At 48.0% G+C, this 22,591-nt stretch overlaps 1 protein-coding gene across 1 annotated transcript in view; it reads left to right on the top strand.

Annotated features, from left to right (window-relative positions):
* Window positions 1-13,264, top strand: part of LOC108520994 (uncharacterized) — a 37,169-nt gene extending 23,905 nt beyond the window's left edge. The window contains exons 3-4 of the mRNA XM_017860558.1: window positions 6,847-6,959; window positions 11,853-13,264. Coding sequence (XP_017716047.1) covers window positions 6,847-6,959; window positions 11,853-11,875 — 136 coding nt within the window. The 3' untranslated portion in view covers window positions 11,876-13,264. The remainder of the gene's footprint in view (window positions 1-6,846; window positions 6,960-11,852) is intronic.
* Window positions 13,265-22,591: the final 9,327 nt, after the last annotated feature.

Genomic DNA, 22,591 nt, shown 5'->3' with positions numbered 1-22,591 from the left:
GAGTTGCAGAGCCACAGGGGATAGGGTCATTTTTGTGCAGTCTTCCACGGGTGCAATAACCAGGCTAGAATATGCAGGGATGCAGCTAATTAATGAACCAAATGACAATACCCCTATTAAACCATGGTCATCAGAAGTGAAATCATACCATGCTGTTGTGGAGACGGCTGTCCTTGGAAGAAGCGAGGACGAGCTTCGCCCTCATTCGCTCTTGGGTGTGATTAAACACCGGGGTCCTCATAGCATTCTGGGCTGGGGAAACACTGTCTCAGAGTTGGCTGGTCAGTGGGTGATGGGTTCTTTTGTGTGGAGCAGGCCTGGTTGTGGCATTTGTTTGGAGGTGTGTGTGTGTATGTATGTGTGTGTGGTGTCCCCATAAGATTTTTTTGAGACAAGCTGCTGTTTCTCTGCATTAATATAATAGCCTAATTAATTTTAATATTCGCCTGACTGTGCATCTAAGTCAGTTGGAGGATGTGTCACAGGAGGAACATACTAATAGGATATGTGCCAATTTGCAGTTTAAGTAAGGCTGCCTCTAATAGGAGTTGAGAGCTTTGTATTAACCCCCAACAATGGAGAGAAGCCGCCTCGGCAGCTGATTACTTAGGCAACCTCCAGATAGATCCACACAGCCCATTGAAATTCCAATCATTTCCACGTACTATTCCCACCTATATAATTGTCAACTGGCCCTTATCATTATTTATTATGCAAAATTGAATATTTTTGAAGCGTGAAGAATGAAGTAATTTCGTATGCAAACAGTTAAAACTCTCATGTGTATTCTGATTACGTACGTGTTGATAAATTCACTTATGATGAGTGACAGTGTGAGATTTTGGGGTCCGATCGGTCAATCCATGGAACACACTGATGAAAATGACAAACCTCATGCCAGAAGCGTCCCCGGCACATCTCGGGTGGAGTGTGCAAAATGTCAGTGTCTAGCCGCTGTCTATTAATAACTAAATATGATTGTGTGTAATGAGCAGAGATTTTCGTGGTGATTGAAGTAGGATTTTTTTGATCTTCCAGATGTTGCTGCTTAGAAACTCATATTGCTTTTTTCCTGATGATGCCTCATGACCTTCTCAACCCTCTCCACTGTTAGAGCCCCTGTTATTCCCCGCACCGTGTCAGGCTGGGGGGCTGACGTGTCCTCCACCACTGGGCTGATGTTCCCCCCTTTGTCAAAGTCCCCTTTTCCCGTGTGGCCCAGCACCTCCTTTAGGACGAGGCTGCACTGGTGGGGCTGGGAAGGCTGATCAGGAGGTTTGCAGCACCAGGTCCAGTCCTCTGCCCTGGGGTCAGTTTGGCCTTGGACCAGGCCTGAAACACCTGGCCTTTTAGGACGGGGGAAGTGTGAGGTCAGCGGTGGCCCCAGAGCCTTGGGAGAGGGGCCAGGGGAGGGCTGTTCTAGGTGCATCCCAGGGAGCCTGCAGCCCATGGCTACCCAGGAAAAGAAGAAAGGTCAAAGAGGGAGCCCAAGGCCCCGTGGAGGGGAGATGAAGACCAGGGCAGGCGGGGGCCTGGCCCAGGTTCTGGAGAAGCAGGAGTGCTTCTCGGATATCACGGTGGACAAGAGTGACCGGGCGTCATTAACCAGAGTGTCTAAGAGGCCGTGACGAGACATGGACTCGGCTGTCCCCATCACGTGTTCGTGAGCTGAATCTTTCGTCCAACAGATACTTTCACGGAGCATCCAAAAATGTTCCCATCATGTGCTGAGATGCAAAAACGGCTCAGCCCTGTTCCTGCCTTGAGGACTTGAGCCAGGCAGGGATGGCATATGGGAGAGCCAGTGAAGGCACACAGGAGAGCCAGGGACGGTACACGGGAGAACAGATGAAGGTCATACACGCAGTGGCCCAGCTGGGGGTAGTGGATTCTGCATGAAGATTTTCCTAGTGGAGGAGCTGCCGCCCCCAGAATCTGAAGCCAGAGTTTGGATGAACAGCAGCAATACCCATGCCCATGTCTCACAGGCCACAGTTGGAGAAATGGAATCCTCCCCCTACGTTAGGATAGTGCTTCGTTCCAAAAAAAAAAAAAAAAAAAAAATCCTTTTTAGGGCCAATTCCCAAGTCTAAGTGATGAGAACAGACAGTAAAGTCGAGTGCCCTCAGCAGTTCTTGAAAAACGCACTGGGAATGCTCAGTGTTTACGGGCCAAAGCCTTAATTCAAACAAACAAGCAAACAAGCCCGATGCTAAACATTACACACATCAATGCAAACAAAGAAAATCATGCAAAGAGGCACGTGACTCTGAGCTCGCAAACCAGTGGCCCTGCGAGGGAGGCAACCTGTGCACTGGACACACCAGGACCCCTTTCAGCAGCTCTTTGTTCCCTGTGTCACCTCACTCCAGGCCCCAAGTCACGAGGGTCATGCTGCAGCAGAGGCGCTCCTCCAGCCAGGGAGGGAGGCTCTGACGAAACCCGTGCAGACAAATTCTCGCGGCCTGTGGTGGACGGAATCATGTACTCCTAAAAGATATGTTCACTGGGAGGCCAAGGCAGGAGGATCACTTGAGCCCAGAAGTTCAAGACCAGCCTGGGAAACATAGTGAGATCCCTTTGCTACCAACATAAATAAATAACTAAATAAGCTAGGTGTGGTGGATTGTGCCTGAGGATGTAGAGAGCACCACTGCACTCTAGTCTAAAACAAAAAAGGTATAATCAAGGCCTAACCCCTGGTACCTGTGAGTGTGACGTTATTTGGAAATAGGGTCTTTACAAGATGTGCCCAGGTTAAGGTGAGGTGATACTAGGTTAGGGCAGGCCCTGCTCCAATGACCCGTATCCTTATTTGAAGGTCACATGAAGACCAGACCCAGGAGGGGAGAACACCAGGAGACAATGGAGGCAGAGGCCGGAGCGGCACATCTATGAGCCGGGGGACACCAGGGCCGGCCTGCAGCAGCAGAGGCTGGGAGAGGCAGGAATGACCCTCCCGCTGTGCCTCCAGCAGGGATCTGGCCCTCTGGGGGCCTTGATTTTAGACTTCCAGCCTCCAGAACTGTAAGACAGTGAATTTCTATCATTTTAAGCCATCCAGTTTGTGGCAATTTGTTATGGCAGCCTTGGGAAATGGATACATAGCCCAGTTGGGCTGTTTTGGTGGGTTTCAACATGTTAAAAGTTTGTATTTAGGGCCAGGCATGCTGGTTTATGCCTGTAATCCCATCATTTTGGGAGGCTGAGGCAGGCAGATCACGAGGTCAGGAGATCGAGGCCATCCTGGCCAACATGGTGAAATTCTGTCTCTACTAAAAATACAAAAATGAGCTGGGTGTGGTGGTGCACACCTGTAGTCCCAGCTACTTGGGAGGCTGAGGCAGGAGAATCACTTGAACCCAGGAGGCAGAGGCTGCAGTGAGCCAAGATTGCACCACTGCACTCCAGCCTGGCAACAGAGTGAGATTCCGTCTCAAAAAAAAAAAAAAAAAAGGTTGTATTTAAAATTAAAAAACAGTTTTATTGAGATATAATTCTCATGCATGCAATTCATACATTAAAAGTGTATAATTAGGCCTGGCATGGTGGCTCATGCCTGTAATCCCAGCACTTTGTGAGGCTGAGGCAGGCAGATCACATGAGGTCAGGAGTTTGAGACCAGCCTGGCCAACATGGCAAAACCCGGCTCTACAAAAAATACAAAAATTAGGCGGGTGTGGTGGCAGGAGCCTGTAATACCAGCTACTAGGGAGGCTGAGGCATGAGAATTGCTTGAACCTGGGAGGTGGAGGCTGCAGTAAGTTGAGATTGCGCCACTGCACTCAACCTGGGCAGCAGAGTGAGACTCCGTCTCAACAACAAAAAAAGTGTACAATTAGATGGTTTTTAATATGTGGCCCTTCATGTCTGGCATCCTTCAGGTAGCATCATGTTTCCAAGCTTCATTCACGCTGTAGCGTGTTTCAGTGTGTCAGTCCTTTTTATGGTTTGATACTATTCCAGTGTATGAATCTACCATATTGTATTCATCTGTCTGTCAATGGACATGTGAGTTGTTTCCACATTTTGTGTATTATGAGTAACGTTGCTGTTAACATTTATGTTTGCATTTAATTTAATTTTTTTTTTTTTTTTTTGAGACAGAGTCCTGCTCTGTTGCCCAGGCTAAAGTGCAGTGGCTCAATCTTGGCTCAGTGCAACCTCCGTCTCCCGGGTTCAAGTGATTTTCCTGCCTCAGCCTCCTGAGTAGCTGGGATTATAGGTGCCCGTCACCGTGCCTGGCTAATTTTTGTATTTTTAGTAGAGAGGGGCTTTCACCATGTTGGTCAGGCTGGTATTGAACTCCTGACCTCGTGATCCACCCGCCTCGTCCTCCCAAAGTGCTGGGATTACAGGCATGAGTCACCATGCCCGGCCATGTTTAAATTTTTGTGTGGACGTAGGTTTTGCATTTCTCTGGGTGTGTGCCTGGGAGCTGACATGCTGAGTCATATAGTATCTCCATGTTTAGTCATTTGAGGAACTGTCAGACTGTTCTCCAAAGCAGCAACAGCAGTTTACATTCCCATCAGCAAGGCATGAGGGTTCTGCTTTCTTCACATCCTCACCAATACTTCTTGTTATTTGACTTTTTTGACTCTAGCCATCTTAGTGGGTAGGAAGTGGGAAGTGGTATCTCAGTGTGGTTTTGATTTGCATTTCCCAGATGACTACTGATGTGGAGCATCTTTGTATGTGCTTATTGGCCATGTGAATATCTTCCTTGGAGAAATGTCTATTCAGATTCATTGGCCATTTAAAAAGTTGGATTATTTGTCTCTTTTATTATTGGATTGTAAGAATTTCTTATATATTCCAGAAATGAGTCCCTTTCCAGATACAAGATTTGAAAATATTTTATTTCATTCTTTGGGCTGTCTTTTCACTTTCTTAATGATATCCCTTGAAGCACAAAAGTTTTTAATTTTTTTGAAGTATTTTGAAATGTTTCAGTATTTTCTTTTGTTGCTTTTGCAATTGGTGTCATACCAAAGAATTCTTTGTCAAATCTAAGGTCATGAAGATTCCCCCTGTTTTCTTCTAAGATGTTATAGCTTTAACTTTTATATTTAGGTCTTTCATCCATTTTGAGTTAATTTTTTTATATGGTGTGAGGTAAGGGTTCAATTTTATTTTTTTCTCTTCTTTTATAGGTGGCTCCACTGGGATCCAGTTGTCCCAGCATCATTTGTTGAAAGACTATTATTTCCCCACCTAGGGAAGTCTTGATATCCTTGTTGGAAATCAGTTGACCATAGATGTGAGGGTTTATTTTTGACTTTCAGTTCGAATCCATAATGAAGCCAGTACCACACTATTTTGATTACTGTTGCTTTTTAGTAAGTTTTGAAATCAGGAAGTGTGGGTCTTTCAACTTTGTTCTCCTTTTCCAAGATTGTTTTGGCTATTCTGGGTTTCCTGCAATCCCATATGACTTTCAGAATCAGTGTCTTGATTTCTACAAAGACATCAGTTGGGATTCTGATAGGAATTTTGTTGAATTGGTAGATCATTTTGGGGAGTACTGCCATTGTAACAATGTTAAATCTTTCAATCCATGAACATGGGATGTCTTTCCATTTATTTAAAACTTCTTTAATGTTTTCCAGCAATGTTTTGTAGGGTTCTAAGTTTTACATTTCTTTTGTTATGTGTATTCCCAAGTATTTTATTCATTTTGATGCCATTGCAAATGGAATTATTTTCTTAATTTAGTTTTTGGATCACTCATTGCCAGTGTATAGTGATAAAACTGGTTTTTACAACACTGATCTTGTATTATGCTATATTTCCAAACTCATTTGCTAGTTCTAATAGTTTTTAAGTGAATTCCTTAGGATTTCTTGTATATATGGTCATGTTATTTGCAAACAGAGATAGTTTTATGTCTTTCTTTCCAAATTGAATGCCTTTTATTTCTTTTTCTTGTCTAATTGCCCTGGAAACTCCAATACATTGGTGAACAGCAGGGTGAGAGTGGACATCTTTGTCTTTTTTTGTGACCTTAGTGAGGAAGTATTCAGTGTTTCACCATGAAGTATAATTTTAGCTGTGGGTTTTTCATAGATGCCCTTTCTTTGATTGAGAACTTTCTATTAGTGGTTTGTTGAGCATTTCTATCATGGAATGAGGTTAGGATTTTGTCAGATTTTTTTTTCCTGCATGTATTGAGATACCATGTGATTTTTGTTTTCTGTTCTGGTGATATGAGGTATTAACTTAATTGATTTTCAAATGCTCAACCAATCTTGTATTCCTAAGATAAATCCCACTTGGTCATAGTGTGTAATTCTTATTATAGCTGCTAAATTCAATCTGCTAGTATTTTGTTGAGGATTTTTGCATCCATATTAATAAGAAATATTGCTCTGTAGTTTTGTTTTCTTGTGACATCTTTGTCTTGCTTTGGAAGTGTATAATACTGGTCTTATTAAATATTGCACATTCTTTAGAAAAAACAAATCCCCAAGCTGTCATTTAATACATTTTTCCAGGGATCAACATAAAATTTGATACTCTTGCAGTTACTAAAGTCTCCAGTCCAGAGGAACAGGGATAGCAGATAGCTAGGACGTGCCCTTTAAGTGTGTTAAGACAATGATCAGTTGCCCTCAGCACCGATGTCTGTCAGCATCGGCATCTCGGGTAGAACCAGTCAAACGGGCAGACACCCGGTGTGGGAGCATGGGTTCTGCCTGGCACTGAGAGCTCCTAAAGGCTTGTCTTGGGCACACAGTGTGAGGTGCTGTCTTCTTGCTGGTGCTGAAATTTACATGTCTGCTGTGTCTTTCCTGCCACGGCTCATCCCAGACATGCTTCTAGACATTACCACATCCCTTCTAGGAAGATGCTGAACATTTCCAGGGACAAATTGGAGCCTGAAGCCTCAGAGCTACTGACGATGAAGGAAAGAAGCAAACATTCAGGAGCCACAGTGCAAGGAGGACAAGAGAAAGGCAAGTGGGGCCAGGCCACACACACCTTGTTCCCACCTTTGGGCTTTTTATCTTCTTCTTCCGTTTGGTTTCTCATGTCTGTAAACCGGGGAGGAGAACGTCTCCTAGAGGTAGGGAGGAGGCAAGCACCACAGACATAAGTGGCCTCTATTTCCTTCTTGAGGACCAATCATACAGGAAGCAGTCAAATTTGGGGGCGCCAACGACAGCTGCTTAGTGGGAAAGAGCCCAAGGAAGCTTTCTGGCTCTGAAAAAAAAAAAAATAGAATTATAGACTGTTCTAGAACAAGGCATTTATGCCAGAATTCCATCTCAGTGACATTGTCATTCATGGAGCTGCTTGAGCCCAGATATTAAGAATCATCCTTGGCTCCTCTCCTTTCTTGCCTCTCCCACATCCAAACCACACCTTTGCTTGCCAAACCAACAGTAGCTGCTGTCTGCTCCATGCCCAAAGCTGCTCAGAGCATGATCTCTTTTCAGCATCTTGACGACTTCCTCCCCAGCCTAGGCCCCTCATGCTCTGGGGTCTGTCTCACATCCACATCTCAGACCTCACGCTCGTGGGCTCCTTGACTGGGAAGGTGTTCCTGTCTCCACGGCCAGTCCTCCCCGAATCCCTCCCTCTCAGAGAGGCCTTCTCTGCCCCTGCATCCCTGTCGCCTCATCCTGCTTCATTTTTCTCCATCGCCTTTTCACAATGTGACCTTATACGTGACCTGTTTTCTCTCCTTTATACTATGATGGGATGTGGGTGGGAATTTTGTTCATCCTGATCATAACTGGTGTATCCCTATCATTTATAAAAGAGTCTAGCATATTCCAGCAGGAAATTGCTGAATGAATGGGTTAATAATACTAGAATGAAAACTATTGACAAGGCCACTGTCTTAGTCCATTTGTGTTGCTATGAAGGAACACCTGAGGCTGGGTAACTTACACAGAAAAGAGGTTTATTTGGCTCACAGTTCTGCAGACTGTACAGGAAGCATGATGCCAGCACTGGCTTCTGACAAGGGCCTTGGGAAGCTTCACTGTTGTCAGAAGGTGAAGGGGAACTCGTGTGTGCAGAGTTCTCATGGTGAGAGGGAAGCAAGAGTCAGGGAGGCACCAGGTTTCTTTGATGAACAGGTTTCACAGGGATGACTACAGTGAGACTCACTGACTCATTACCATGAGGGCCAGGCCAGTACCAAACCGTGCATGAGGGATCTGCCCCCATGACCCAAACCCCTCCCACCGGGCCCCACCTCCAGCACTGGGATTCAGTTTCAACACTAGGCTTGGAGGGCCAAATACCCAGACCACAGCAGCCACCTGAGCCTGTCCACTTATGCAACTCCCACACAGCTGGCGTCTTGGGGCGTGGCCTTGCCTAAGTGGTCCTGTCTGCCTCTCACCTCTGAAGAGCGGCCTGATGAGGCCTGGCGGCCGTGGCACTGAATCTCTTGCCTGTCACTCTTGGGGAGTTTCTTTAAGAGGTATCTCTGAGAAGGGCATTTGCCTAGGCCAGATGGCTTCACTCTGCCCTCTCCTGTGAAACAGACAAGCGGAGCTCCAGAGCTCCAGAGCTGGGCGGGGCTTTGGTCACATCCACCTCTTCATTTTAATGCTCACCAATCTGAGTCCCGGGGCTGGAAACTGACCTGCCAGGACACAGCGCTGGTGGGATATAGAGCATGCCCCCTCAGCATCCCCTGGTGGGTCGGATGGATTTCCTTAAATACTATGAAGAAGCTGAAAGTCTAGGATGGAATATCTCCTTTGAAAAATGTTATTGAGGTTAGCGCTGGGGGGATGATAAGGTGAGATAAATACAACTTGCATTTTCAGCAGCTGTTTTCCAAAGAATGAGTAAAATGTTCGTGACCACCCTCCTCCTCTGATCATACAGAAACCAGTGGGTGGCTTTTGCTCATATCAAAACCACCTGTGATTGGTGAGCAAAATTCGGACTTCCTTAGAAAGTCAAGGGTGAAGTTGGATGTAGAAACTCATCACCTTCATGGAACTGAATCCATTCCCAGCACTTAGAGCTGAATAAATATTTGTTGATTGAGCGGATAAATTTATAATTTTAAGCCTCTGGCTCTCTTAGCTAATCCAGGAGTCCGGGGAAATCAGTCTCTGTGAAGTTTTGATCAAAGAGGCCTTAGACCCCTCTGGAACAAGGATGGATAGAAATAATAATAATTTTAAAGGTGGGCCACCAGTGCCAGGGAAGGAAGGGAAGTGCTGTTTCCCACATTCAGCAGGCACCCGGCCCCTGCCTGCTACGGGCATGGTTGTGGGAGGCCAAGGAGGATGAGAAGCGAATCCCTGCCATAAAACCGTTCCCAGCCGAGTGGAGGAGAAAGGGTGTGAACACACTCTCAGGACGCTGTGCTGTGACTGGGTCACACTCTCAGGGCCCTGTGCTGTGACTGGGTTTTTGATGTAGTAGATTGAAAAAGGGAAAAAACGTGGCAGGTGGGGAAACCCCTTGGGTCAGTCCAAGAATCTCCAGCCACATGAGCATAACCACTGACATTTACGTATTTATTTATCTATTTGAGATGGAGTCTTGCTCTGTTGCCCAGGCTGGAGTTCAGTGGCACAATCTCAGTTCACTGCAACCTCCGTCTCCCAGGTTCAAGCGATTCTTCTGCCTCAGCCTCCCAAGTAGCTGGGATTACAGGTGCACAGCCATGCCCAGCTAATTCTGTGTTTTTAGTAGAGACAGGGTTTCACTATGTTGGTCAGGCTGGTCTCCAACTCCTGACCTCAAGTGATCCACCTGCCTCGGCCTCCCAAAGTGCTGGGATTACAGGCGTGAGCCACCATGCCTGGCCAACCCCTTACATTTATATCACACTTTTCCTAGGGACTTCCTTGCACATTATTTCTAATGCAATAGACAGATGCGTTTGTCCTCCTCACAGTGTAATTCACTACGTTTTAATGAACTCTTCTTCTTGTATTAATGCACGGCACGTGCACACCAGAGGGCTTCCAACAGGGGAAGGGGGAAGGGGGCGTCTCCTTCCCAGCCCAGGCACTCATACATCTTCCTAGAACTCAGCCACTGTCACCGGGAACTTGTTTGTCCTTCCCAAAGCCAAGCGTGTGCACTGACGCAGAACTGTGAACTTACAGGATGGGTGAAACAGACAACGCAAGCGCTGGACAACCCTCCCCGCTGTATGAGTGACGGCAGTGCCTGCTGGCGGTGAAAGAATTCAGCCCTTGTCCTCTTTAACTGTATGAACGTTGAGGAATAGATGCCTCCAGGTCCATTACCACAGGTTCAGGGCAGTCCCAGTCGTGGTGAAAAGGTTTAAGGCCTTGGGGGCATATGGGTCCGTAGCAGGGCAGTTGGGGCAATGCCACGATGCTTGGGGTGGGCCGGGCGCTGCCAAGAGGAGCACCCCCAGCCGTCCAGCCTGCTGGGCGCTGGCTCAGGCTCTTGCTTGCCAAGACGTTTCAGCCCCACCACGTTTGATTTATTTTGGTCCCAGTCTCTGTTTAAATCCATTTCACAGCTCCCAGTGGCCTTCAGGAAAAACCCCCAAATCCTTGGCCTGACATCCAAATCCGTCTACACCTGGTTCAGGCTCCACTTCGGAGCTTGTGGCCCCTACCCAGCCCGGAGGCAGGTGTGCGAGGCCAAGCTCCTGCCCCTCCCTGCCCACCCTGGAGAGCCCCGAGTTCTCTCCTCCTCCCTGCTCACGGGCGCTGCCCGAGACCCAACTCTCCCTCTGCTCTCCCCGCACCTTCCCACTAGCGTGGACGTCCCCTTTTCTGGATTCCTATAGCTTCAGCAATGCGTTTGCTGCCTTCATGTCTAGGACACTTCGGGGCGACTTGCCGTCTGACCTCTGTTTCTGAAGGGCAGGGCGCTGTTTATTTTGCGTCTCTGAATGTGGAGTAGAGAATTTTGTTCCATGAAGGTACTTACATAATAATTAATTAAAAGAAAAAACCCCTCAGCTGTTTGAAATTTTTTCTCCCAGGAGACCTGTTTTCATGGGACCAGGTGGATTTATTTTAGATGCTCACAGGAGGAGGGTGACAGGGAGGCTGTGTCCAACTGTCACCACAGTGTGGAGGCACATTTGGCACCTTGGATCACCTCTAGCTGGAGCTGTCCCGCAGCCGCCAGGCCCACACCCTAAAGGATGTACGCTCTGTGGTTTGAAGGAAATTAAAGGAAATGTGGAGAAAGCCCCTGCAGACGGAGACCGAGTGCTGCTGCCACAGCTGGACCTTCCTGACGGATGAGGGGGACCAGCCATACTCTTTTTGCTTTGATGTAGGGGCCATGTATGTATTTTGGGGGACTGGGGAGGGAGGACTGAGGTGGACCCACTCCTGGCCAGGCCTGAAACCCTCCTGTTGGCACCCCTGTTTGAGCACCGGCTCACTGCATGTGGCCTGGTGCCCATCACCCAGGCTGTGCCAGGGCTGGGGGTGGCATTTGTAAGAGGTGACACTGTCTCTGGGCCTTTCCACCCACCCCTCAAACCCGGCATTTTGTGAATGAAAGCAGGGCTTAGTTGGGGCAAGTGTGCTAGCGAGGGGGTGCCGGGTCCGCACGGGGCCTCCTAGCTCAGGGTTTATTAGGAGTGTTGACCATCTGCGGTACCATTTCCAAACTCCCTCTCCCTCACTCAACACCCTAAACCTTATTCTTTCCCACATCCAGGTGCTTGGGTGAGAAACGGAGTGTTAATGAGTGTTGGGTTGCTGGCCACGGGCTGCGAGGGGGTTCCCCCTCTCCCCTGACCCCGCACGACCCTTGCCCCCTGACATCGCACGACCCTCATCCACTCAACAAGCAGCTGCATCTCCCTTTGAACCTGTCCTGGTTCTTGGTGGCCCGAGAGTGCACCACATCCATCCTCCCACCCTCAGACTCCTGGCTTCTGGGGGCGTAAAAGCCAGAGGAGCCGAGGCCCCGGCCCACGTTCGGAAGCACCTGAGGCGCCGGCCCAGGCTCGGAAGCACTCTTTCGGCCTGGAGACGTCGGCTGCAGCTCCCCGTGGGGCCTGTCCCCTCCCGCTCTCCATTAATCTTGCGCCGACACCCTCTTTATGCTCCGGGAAAAATCGAAACGCCAGGAGGCGGGAGGCGGGGAGAATCCCTCATCAGCAACGTTTATGGTATTGACTTGCATCTCATTGACTTTGTCAACAAGCGCTTGGCATCTACATCTGGGAACAGCCTATAAAATTAGGAAAGCTGAGCGGCCATTGAAATCTCATCACTTCGGATTCACCAGCCACATAGCCCTGAACAGGAAGATGAAAAGTACCTTCTTCCTGGCGCTCGGCCTCCAGCTCTGGGCCTGGTGAAGGTGGGCACAAAACCGCAGCCATGAAACAAAAGGTGAAGAACTAGTCACCACTCAGGCCTGGGGCCTCAGCTGGAAATGACCTTCAGACTTCAACGGAGGAGCTTTCGTGTATGCGGGAGACAAAGAAGGATGGGGCGTCATTGTGCGAGCTTTAATGTTGCACAAGGGACGATCAGGAGGCAGCAATGCGTGAGCGACCCGGGCCGGGCAGGGAGGGAGGTTCTCAAGAGGCCTCTGCGCAGGGTGGTGCCCTGTGTGCCTCTGGAAATGAGGCAGAATTTGTGGTGCTGTCGTGCCCAGTCTTCCCACCCACAGAAGAGTGCATCAGGTTGGAAGTGAGTTTTCCACTTCACAGGAGAGCGGGAGTATGGCAAGAGACCCTCGGAAATAGTGGAGTTTTGGTCCTGTACAAAAATAAGACCCTGTTGTGAGGATGTGAGTGAGCCAAGCACGTCTGTGCTTCCGTCTAGAGGAGCCAGGAGCTCTGGTCGGCCCGGGTGTCTCGCAGCCTTGTGGCTGGCTCTGTCCACAGCGTCCACGAGCCGGAGAGGCACAGATAAAAATGCTTTTCCCATGACAGAGCGTGTGTGGTGGGCTGACTACGGTTTATCTGTGAGCACAGAGGTGTTGCCTGCTCCCCCCAGAGGCGGTGACCCCGCAGAAGGGACACTTCCGCCCTGATCTGTTTGCAGAGGACGAGGGCTGTCATGCTCCTCTGAGGTTGAGGCCTCAGCCAGCAAGGCAGCAGGGTAGAGCGGGGCTTCCGAGCCAGCCACACAGGGGTCGCTGGAAGCTTTGTGCTTTGCTGACCCTGTGACCCGAACAGCTATCCACCTCTCCAAGCCCCAGCGTCCTCGTCTGTAAAGTGGGGTGATAGTGGCTGCCTGACATGAGTGAGACTCTTGTTTGTTAAGCACTGTAACGGGTGGGAAGCAATTTCTTTCTGTGTTGGAGGGGCCTCTCCTATCCCCGGGCACTGTTGTGTCCCTGGGAGAAGCACAGGTGAGCAGAGGAGGGCTCACCAGGGCTGGTGTGGCCAGGTCTGCAGGGCCCTCTCACGGGCTCCTTAATGTGGTTCGTGTGGCCTCCAGATTTACGGCTGAATTCTCTCTTCTGAGCATGTCACTGGCTGACCAACACTCTACCGGGGAACTGCTGTTCTGGGAAAGGGAAAGGTGCCTGCTGGCCAGCGGGTTCACCTCACACATCCATGGTGTGTGAGGCTTTGACCGGCTCTGGGTGGGCATCCCCTCTTCTCCTGGATACCGCCTGCGCTTCTGCTTAGGACAATTAGGTGGGCTTTTTGGGCCACGGCATCCTCATCCCTGTCTGTGCATGCATCTGTGTGTGCACCTGTGCACATGTGTGTGCCTCATGTGTGCATTTATGGGAGTGCAAATGTGTACGTGTGTGTTCCTGCAGTGTAGAGGGGGAATGTGTGTGGGGCTGGAGATAGATAATCTTTAAATAAGATCTCCCAGACTTAAAATTCTCTTATTATATGAAATTTATTTTTATTTATTTATTTTGAGACAGGGTTTCACTCACATCGCCCAGGCTGGAGTGCGGTAGCATGCGCTCAGCTCACTGCAACCTCTGCCTGCTGGGCTCAAGCAATTCTCCAGCTTCAGCCTCCTGAGTAGCTGGAATTACAGGCACGCCACCACACCTGGGTAATTTTTGTATTTTTTGTAGAGATGGCGTTTCACCACGTTGGCCAGGATGGTCTTTAACTTCTGGGCTCAAGTGATCCACCCACCTAGTCTTCCAAAGTGCTGGGATTTACAGGCATGAGCCACTGTGCCAGACCTATTATTATGTTAATTTAAAGTAAGCCAATACTTGAGTGCCTCTGTACCAGGCGCTGTTCTAGAAGCCAGGAGCTACGCCCTTCTCCACCTGCTCCCGCACTTCCTCCTTCTCTCAACTCCACCATTGCCTCCTCCCTCCCCTTGTTCGCCCCGCCAGCCCCAGGGACTGGAAGCACTTGGACTGTCGGGAACTGCCTGCCTCCAGCCACCGGCCAGTGGCCAGCACCCCGGGTTCAGCCCTCTGCCAGCACCAGCTCAAGGCCCCACGCCCACGCAGCCAATCCTCACATGACAGTTACCAGAGGCGACTTGAGCTCAGGCACCTCGGCTCGCACATACTCCACCCTCCAGGGCTTGGGGCATGACAGGCACTTGACTCAGACGTGCTTCATCCTCCAGGGGTTGGGGCATGATGGGCACCTCGGTTGGCACGTGCTCCACCCTCCAGGGCTCGGGGCATGATGGGCACCTCCACTCGCACGTACTCCACCCTCCAGAGCTCGGGACGTGACCGACACCTCGGCTCAGACGTAGTCCACTCTCCAGGGCTCGGGGCAGGATGGGCACCTCAGCTGGCATGTACTCCACCCTCCAGGACTCAGGGCATGACGGGCACCTCGGCTGGCACGTACTCTACCCTCCAGGACTCAGGGCATGACGGGCACCTCAACTGGCATGTACTCCACACTCCAGGACTCAGGGCAGGACGGGCACCTTGGCTGGCACGTACTCTACCCTCCAGGGCTCGGATCCTGAGGAGCAGACGTTGGCTCTGCACAGGCGCTCTGCTTGCGGGAGGCCAGGCTGCACTTTCAGTCATTATTTGGATTTCATTTTCCACATGCAAATATTTAGAGATCCATCTCTTGGAAGCCAAGGAGAAACTGGCTTTTAAGGTAAAGGAAGGCACATTTGCTGAGGTGATGGGAAGACACTTTGCAACTGCTAAACCTCCAAATTTACCTGTAGAAGCTGGCACAGCCTTTGCAGTCGTTTGGAGAATTACTGTGTTCATTGTCATTCGCTCAGGGCCATTGTGCACTTTCGTTTCTCTGATCACTAACAGGCCTCACGTTTCCAGCGTTTCCAGTTTACGGTGTTGTACGGGGTTTTCCACGTATTTCAGTCGCTTATTAGCTCTTATGGCTTCACGGTGAGCCGTGGCGCCTGAGACATCCCCCTAGATGGTTCCGCAGTGGGCGGGGCTTTGAAGACAGGCCTGAAAATGTTCCAGCTCTTGCTGGAAGGACATAATTTCTGAACACGTGAGGGGTCTGAGTTTTTTTACGACAGCAGTTTCTGTTGGGTGAAATGGTCAGAAAACCATTGCTCTAGTTAACATTTCAGATAGTTGCAAGTTACTCCATTTACCATACATATTTTACAAGTTTCCAGAGTTAAAATACAGAAGGAGCCTTACTTCCAAATGCGAAGTGTGTAGGTGCGGCTTTTGTTTCAAATGCAGAATGTGTTTTCCTCAATGACAACGTCATAAATGCTGTTGAGATTCCCAGGCCAACTCCTAGAAACCCTTAATAGTAGAAAACAATAGGGGGAAACACCAGCAATTAGACAGAACAGAATACAATACGAATTTTTAAAAGTTATTTTGATCCCTGGTGGTCAAACAAAAAACATGATCATGGGAGGCCATGGAAGGTGAGCCGTTGATATTGCGAAGGGAAGCCGGGATCCATCCAAGGGCTTTCGAGATAAAAGGTGCTGTTTCATTAATATGTCTAGTTGCACTTCGAGATTTATGGCTTAACTTTGCCTCGTAAAAATTGAATGTTAGCTTTATTCTTATGATTGTCAGAAACAGTCAGAGAAATTTTTCATTTACAAGGAGGGGAAACAGGGAAACAGAAGAAGGGAGACAGAGAGGCGTCTGTGGAGACTTCCCTGGAGAGCAGAGGCCAGAGACAGAAGAGGGAGGGCGTGGAGTGGTTGCCTAGGACTTGCCCAGGAGACTCCTGTAAGAAGGAAGAGTTTTCTCAGCTGAGCATTGAGCCAGCTGGTGTGTCACCATGTTCACCATGCTGGGTCCTCTCCTGAGCACAGGAAGACTGCACTGTCCCACCTTCTCTGGAGTCCGCTGGGGCCTCCTGTGTGACCTGTGTCCAGGCCTGGCCCTAAAACATCCCACCAGCCTCTCAACCCTTTCTTCCCTCTGCAGCAGGAGCAAAGGCCACGTGGGGGGGATGATACGTCACAACACACAACTGCCTACTCTGTGTACCAGGCAGCATGGCCCTGAGTCACCATGTGGAGATGAGCCGTAAGAGGACCCCACTTCCCAGTGGACATTGCATGAGCAAGCAGGAAACCTCTTCTGTGAGCCCCTGAGGTTCAGGGCTTTTTTTTTTTTTTAGTACTATGGCTAGTGGGATGTATCCTGACTAGTGCTGACAGCACAGGGAGCCTCTGCCTGCCAGAGCAAGTGGTGAGGCAGAGATGGTGCATTGTGCACTTTCTGTTGCTGCTTTAGGACTGCTTGGGTGAGTCTAGCATTAAAAATCAGAATGGGTAAAAGGAGAGGAAACCCGGAAGTATCTACGTCGGAAAGCCAGGGTCTGCAGAAGGCTGTTTTTGGAAGGCACGTAGCAGTTGGAGGTTTACATTTCAGGATTTGCCTTACATTAAAATGCAATTTATTTGCTAATTCTGTTTACTTATTTAACTCACATGGATTAACTGCCTATTCTGTGTACCAGACATAGTTTGTTCCAGGAAAGTGCTGCTGAACCAGGTAAACACGGCCCCCTTTCTCCAGGAGCAGAGGCTGCAAGGACAGGGAGACAATGAAGCAATGGCATGCTAGGGGGAATCGTGCTTAAGTGAAAGCATCCTTCGATCGTTTTTAAGTCATTCTAAGATCTTCGGGGCATCAAAGTTTTGCCTGTAAGCCTCAATCGGTCTAATACAAAAATACAAGATACAGACTGCGGTTAATCATCTGAGCTTTGAGATCATGCGGGATTGTAATCCTGCCTTGGTTCTGCCACTTACTGCTGGCAAAGGAAAACTTAATCTTTCCAAGCAGCTTGCAAGAAAGAAATCATGCTTTCTACCCCCCAAAGGTGCTGTGAGCATTAAAACAGCCCACGTGCATAAGGTGCCCAGCATAGTGCCTGGAAATCACACACAAACACAGAATCACGGGGTCAGAAGAGGCCTTTGAAATTATATCTGATTTACTGCTCCCATGAGATGCTTCAATTCTCCAACTTCTCCTCAATGGCACCTATAAAGAAATGGGTTCTCTCTCTCTCTCTTGTTCTCTTGCTCTCTCTCTCTCTCACTCTCTCTCTCTCTCACTCTCTCTCTCTCTTTCTCTCTCTCTCTCAAGCTCTTTTAGTACTTAGAGTTATGCCACTTCATTTGAAGTTTAACATGGTAAATCTTAGAGACCATCCAAGTCTAACACCCTTATTTTATTTTTTTTGAGACAGAGTTTTGCTCTTGTTGCCCAGGCTGGAGTGCAATGGCACGATCTTGGCTCACCGCAACCTCCGCCTCCCAGGTTCAAGTGATTCTTTTGCCTCAGCCTCCCCAGTAACTGGGATTACAGGCATGCGCCACCATGCTCGCCTAATTTTGTATTTTTAGTAGAGACGGGTTTTCTCCATGTTGGTCAGGCTGGTCTTGAGCTCCCGGCCTCAGGTCATCCGCCCCCCTTGGCCTCCCAAAGTGCTGGGATTACAGGTGTGAGCCACTGCGCCCAGCCCCGACATCCTTATTTTAATGCTGTTAATGTCACTGGACTTCATTTTCGGCCCAGCATCTGCTCTCTCTTGTTGAATGTGCCACGTGCAATGGAGAAGAATGTGTGTTCTCCAGGCGGTGGGTGGGGTGTTCATCGTTTGGGTTAAGGTGACAGATAGTGTTGTGCAGATTATTTGTCTTTACTGATATTTTTGTTGAGGGATGTTGAAGTCCCTAATTATGATTGTGGAATCATTTATTTCTCCCTTTAACTCTGTGGATGTTTGCATCATGGTTTTAGAAGCTGTTACAAGGTGGATTCAACTCTTCGACCGTCACGTCTTTCCGAAGAACCAACCCTTCAGCCTTAGGAAACATCCCTCTTTATTTCTAATAATACTCTTTGTCTAAATGGCTATTTTATCTGATACTAGCAAGCTTCTCTAGTATTCATATGCTTACTGTTTGCATGATTTTTTTTTCCTTTCATTTACTTTCAATCAATACATCTCCATATTTAAAGTGAATCTCTAAGAACACTAGAATCTAATTAGATAAAAAATAAAACGAATCTCCTAGAGATAGTATATAGTTGAATCTTGCTTTCAAAAACTGTCCGACAATCTGTCTTTTAATTGGAGTGTTTATTCTATTCATATTTAATGTAGTTGTTGATATAGTTGGATTTAGGCCTATTTTTTGGGGGGGCAGGAGACAGAGTCTCACTCTGCCACCCAGGCTGAGTGCAGTGACATGATCACATCTCACTGCAGCCTCAGCCTCCCAGGGTCAAGCAATCCTCCCATCTCAGCCTCCCAAGTAGCTAGACTACCGGCATGTGCCACCACACTCAGTTAAGCATCTTTTATTACTCGTTTTCTGTTCGTTTCCTCTTTTTTGGTTCTCTGTTCCTCCTATCCTGCCTTCATTTGAATTATGTTAATATTTTTTAGAATTCCATTGTAATTGATTTATTGACTTTTTAGCTATACCTCTTTGCATTTTGTAAGTGGCTGTTCATGGAATTCCAATGCACATCCTTAGAGTTTTCTTAGAGTTAATATTGTAACATTTTATGTACATTTGTAAACCCTGCAGCAAAATAAGTCCATCTGCTTCCCCTTACTCCATTTTTTAATGCTATGGTTGCCAGAGATATTACATCCACATACTTTATAAGCCTCACAAGAAAATGTTTTACTTTTTGCTTTGAACAGTCACATGTGTCTTAAAGATATTAAGAGGAAAATTAGTCTTTTGTATTTATCCAGCTATTTACAAATTCAGATGTTCTTCATTCTTCCCCAAAGGTGCAAGTTTGCATCTGGTATTATTTCTCTTTAGCCTCAAAAATCTCCTTTAGCATTTCTTGTAGTGCAGATCTGTTGGCAATGAATTATTATAGCCTTCTTTTATCTGAAAATGTTTTAATTTTACATTTATCTTGAAAAGACACTTTTTTACTGGTTGTTGAAATTTGTGTGATTTTTTTTTCTTTTAGCGTGTTTGGGCTGTTGTTCCACCATATTCTGGCTTCCATAGTTTCTGATGAGATGTCAGTAGTACCTTGAGTTGCTACTTCTCTCTATGTAGTGGGTCATTTTTCATTTGCTGTGTTCCAGATTTTTTTGGCTTGTTTTTCTTTGTATTTATTGAGTTTGGAGCTTCTTAAAGTTGTAAAATTATGTCTTTCACCAAATTTTAGCATTTTTGGACAATTATATCTTCAAATATTTTTTGACCCCTCTCTCCTCTTTTTATGGGACTCCAGTTCCATGGATGTTTTTAACATTTGATGTGGTCTTTCAAGTTCCTGAGGTTCTCGTTAGTTACCTATTGCTGCATAACAAATTACCCGCAAACAGTTGGGGGTTAAACAACAACCCTAATTTATTACCTATCTGTGGTTTTTGTGGGCCAGAATTCACACAGGGCACTGTGAGGACAGATTGTCTCTCTCAGGATGCCTGGTGTTTCTGCTGGAAGACTGAAGTCTGAGGATTAGAGTCATCTGAAGGTGCTCTCACCCACGCATCTGGCAGCTGGGGGGCTGAGGGCCCAGTGTGGCTGTTGGCCAAACACCCATGTGTGGGCTCTCTGTGCGGCCAGGACTGCCTCACAACGTAGTGGCTGGGTTTGAAGGGCAAGCATGGAGGTTGGGGACGGAAGTCATGTTGCTTGTGGCAACCTGGCCTGGGAGTCACCCAGTGTCACTTCCGCTGTCTCCTTCTGGTTGGGAAAGTTTCAGGGGTCTGCCCAGCTAGAGTCCGCCCAGAGTCTGCCTAACTGGAGACTCTGAATTTTGCTCTATCCTTGTTAGCTTGTTCATTTGTTTGTTTAACCTGATTGATCTCAAACTGCAAACTGTTTATTGGGAGGCAGCTCAAATCTCAGAACAATTTGTAAATCCTCCACTGGCATACTTTGTGTCTTCCTTGTGCATGCATGTTTCAGGTGCTAGCCAGAGATCTGGGCAGAGTTCATGGCTGTCTCTCCCTTTCTCTCTCTCAAAATTCTCCCTCTCCTTTCCAGAAGCTGTGTTTTCCCTGAACTCTGGCATCCGTTCTTCAGGCAAGGACAACTTCTATTATGGTTTTAGCTGCCCCTACAGCGCCCACTACAATACACCCTTAAGATAAATCCATAGAAATGAGAAACTTGTTCTGTTTTACCACCTAAGATCTGTCCTTTAGTAAATTTCAAGTATAAAATATTATGAACTATAGTCACCATGGTGGACATGAGGTCTCCAGAATTTATTTCCTCTGCATAACTGGAAATTTGCACCTTTTGACCAACACCTCCTCAGCTTTCCCACCCCCAGCTCCTGGTTGCCACCATCCTATTCTCTGCTCCTATGAGTGGCACTATTTTAGATTCCACAGATAAGTGAGATATTGTGGTATTTGTCCTCTATGATTAGCTTATTTTACTTAACATGATGTCCTTCAGGTTCATCCATGTTGTTGCAAATGGCAGGATTTCCTTTCCTTCTTTTGGAAGACTGAGTAAAATTCCATTGGGGATATGTATACACCACATCCCCTTTACCCGTTTATCTGTCCATGGATATTAGGCTGTTTCCATATCCTGGTGATTGTGAATAATATGTCAGTGAACACAGGAGTGGAGGCATCTCTTTGAGATTTGGATTTCATTTTCTTTGGGTATATCCCCAGAAGTGGGATTGCTGGGTCACATGGTAGCTGTGTTTTTAATTTTTTGAGGCATCTCCATACTGTTTTCCATAATGACTGTACCAATTTACATTCCCACTAACAGTTCTAAGGGTTCCCTCTTCTTGACACCCTCTGTTCCTAATGGTTTTGTGTAAATGCGCCGGTCTCACCTTCACAATTGGGTTGTAATCCCGAGAGCAGAGCTGCAGTCCTCATGCCTGCTGATCCTGTAGGGTGTGGTGGCTCTATCCATCCAAGGACCAGCACTGTTCACTGTCTAACACAGCACCAGAAGCTGTGCACACTGAGCAGTGACCAGGGAAAGTTTAATTTATTCCATGCAGAAATATGGCAAGTATTTTTTTTTTAACTAATCACACAGATTACTTATCAGATGGCATGGGTTAAAAATTACTCAGTCTAAAAATGTCTGGTGAACAAGAGCTTAATTTTAGCAAACCATTCTAAATTGAGTACTTATGAGAAGCATTTTTCTTGTTCCCCAAATCCAAAAGACACTCTCCCTCCTTCAGATAAAAAGGGAAATTGCTTATGTGGGTAATTATTTCTGGAGCTGACCACTTACTGGTGTGGAAAGTCATTACAGACACCTGCTGCTTGTTTCCTGGGGATGAGGCCGGCCCTGGTGGGCTGGGAGGAGGTTCTGGGGCCTTTCATCATCAGGGCCTGTGAGCACCGCGGGACTGACTGGGCGGGGGACAAGGCAGGTGTAGAGACCAGGACGCTATTAAGGAGCCCCAGGGGTCCTGATGGTGCATGGGCTAGTTTTAAATTATGAGATTTGTGAGAGTGTGTGTGTGTAAGAGAGAGAGAGAGAAAGAGAGAGAGAGACACACACACAGAGAGAGAGAGAGAGAGAGAGAGAGACAGGGCTACAGAGAGAAGCAGAGAGGGGGAGCCATTAAATGCCACAGAAAGGCATGGCCAAGCGAGAGCTGCTGTGTAGCCCAGCAGAGCCCTTGCTGCTGTTTCTAGAATGGCTGTTTCACAGGCAGCTTTGCGCCTCCTGCTCGAGGCCTGTGTGGACTTCAGGGGTCTGCCCCAGGAGGCCCTGATCACCACCTTCTAGGACCCGTGTCCTCAGGCTCCTGCCCAGGCCCGCACCTTCTGCACCCCATGTGCACTGCGCTGGCCTCCTGGGAAGGTGGGAAACCCAACATGGTGGTGCCTGCCTGCCCGGTCTGGTGCAGAGATGGAGCGAGCTATAGCCTGGCCTGAGCTGCATGCTGTCTGCAGGGGCTCCTGGGTGCTACTCTGTTAAAGCTGGGGTTGGCTGGTCACAGGGGCAGCCCCCGGCACCCCCTCCAAGGCATGGCCTGCCCACAGGCTGCAGCTTCGACCAGTAGAGTGTGGCAGAAGGAACTTCTTGAGACTTCCAAGCCCAGAGCTGAGGGCACTGGCAGCTTTGCTTCCTTCTGTTGTGAATGGCCATGGGTATAGCCAGGTGTACGGTGCAGAGAATGCAAGCTCAGGCTGGGGGACACATGGGGGAGAGAGAGAAAGAGAGAGAGGGGAGAGGGGAGAGAGAAGGGGAGAGGGAGAGAGAAGGGGAGAGGGAGAGAGAAGGGGAGAGGGGGAGAG

Source organism: Rhinopithecus bieti, unplaced genomic scaffold (assembly GCF_001698545.2).
Source record: "Rhinopithecus bieti isolate Rb0 unplaced genomic scaffold, ASM169854v2 scaffold_50877, whole genome shotgun sequence".
In the NCBI taxonomy this organism is placed as follows: domain Eukaryota; kingdom Metazoa; phylum Chordata; class Mammalia; order Primates; family Cercopithecidae; genus Rhinopithecus; species Rhinopithecus bieti.
Note: the sequence above shows the minus strand (reverse complement) of the source record. Positions and strands in the feature narration are given on the sequence as shown.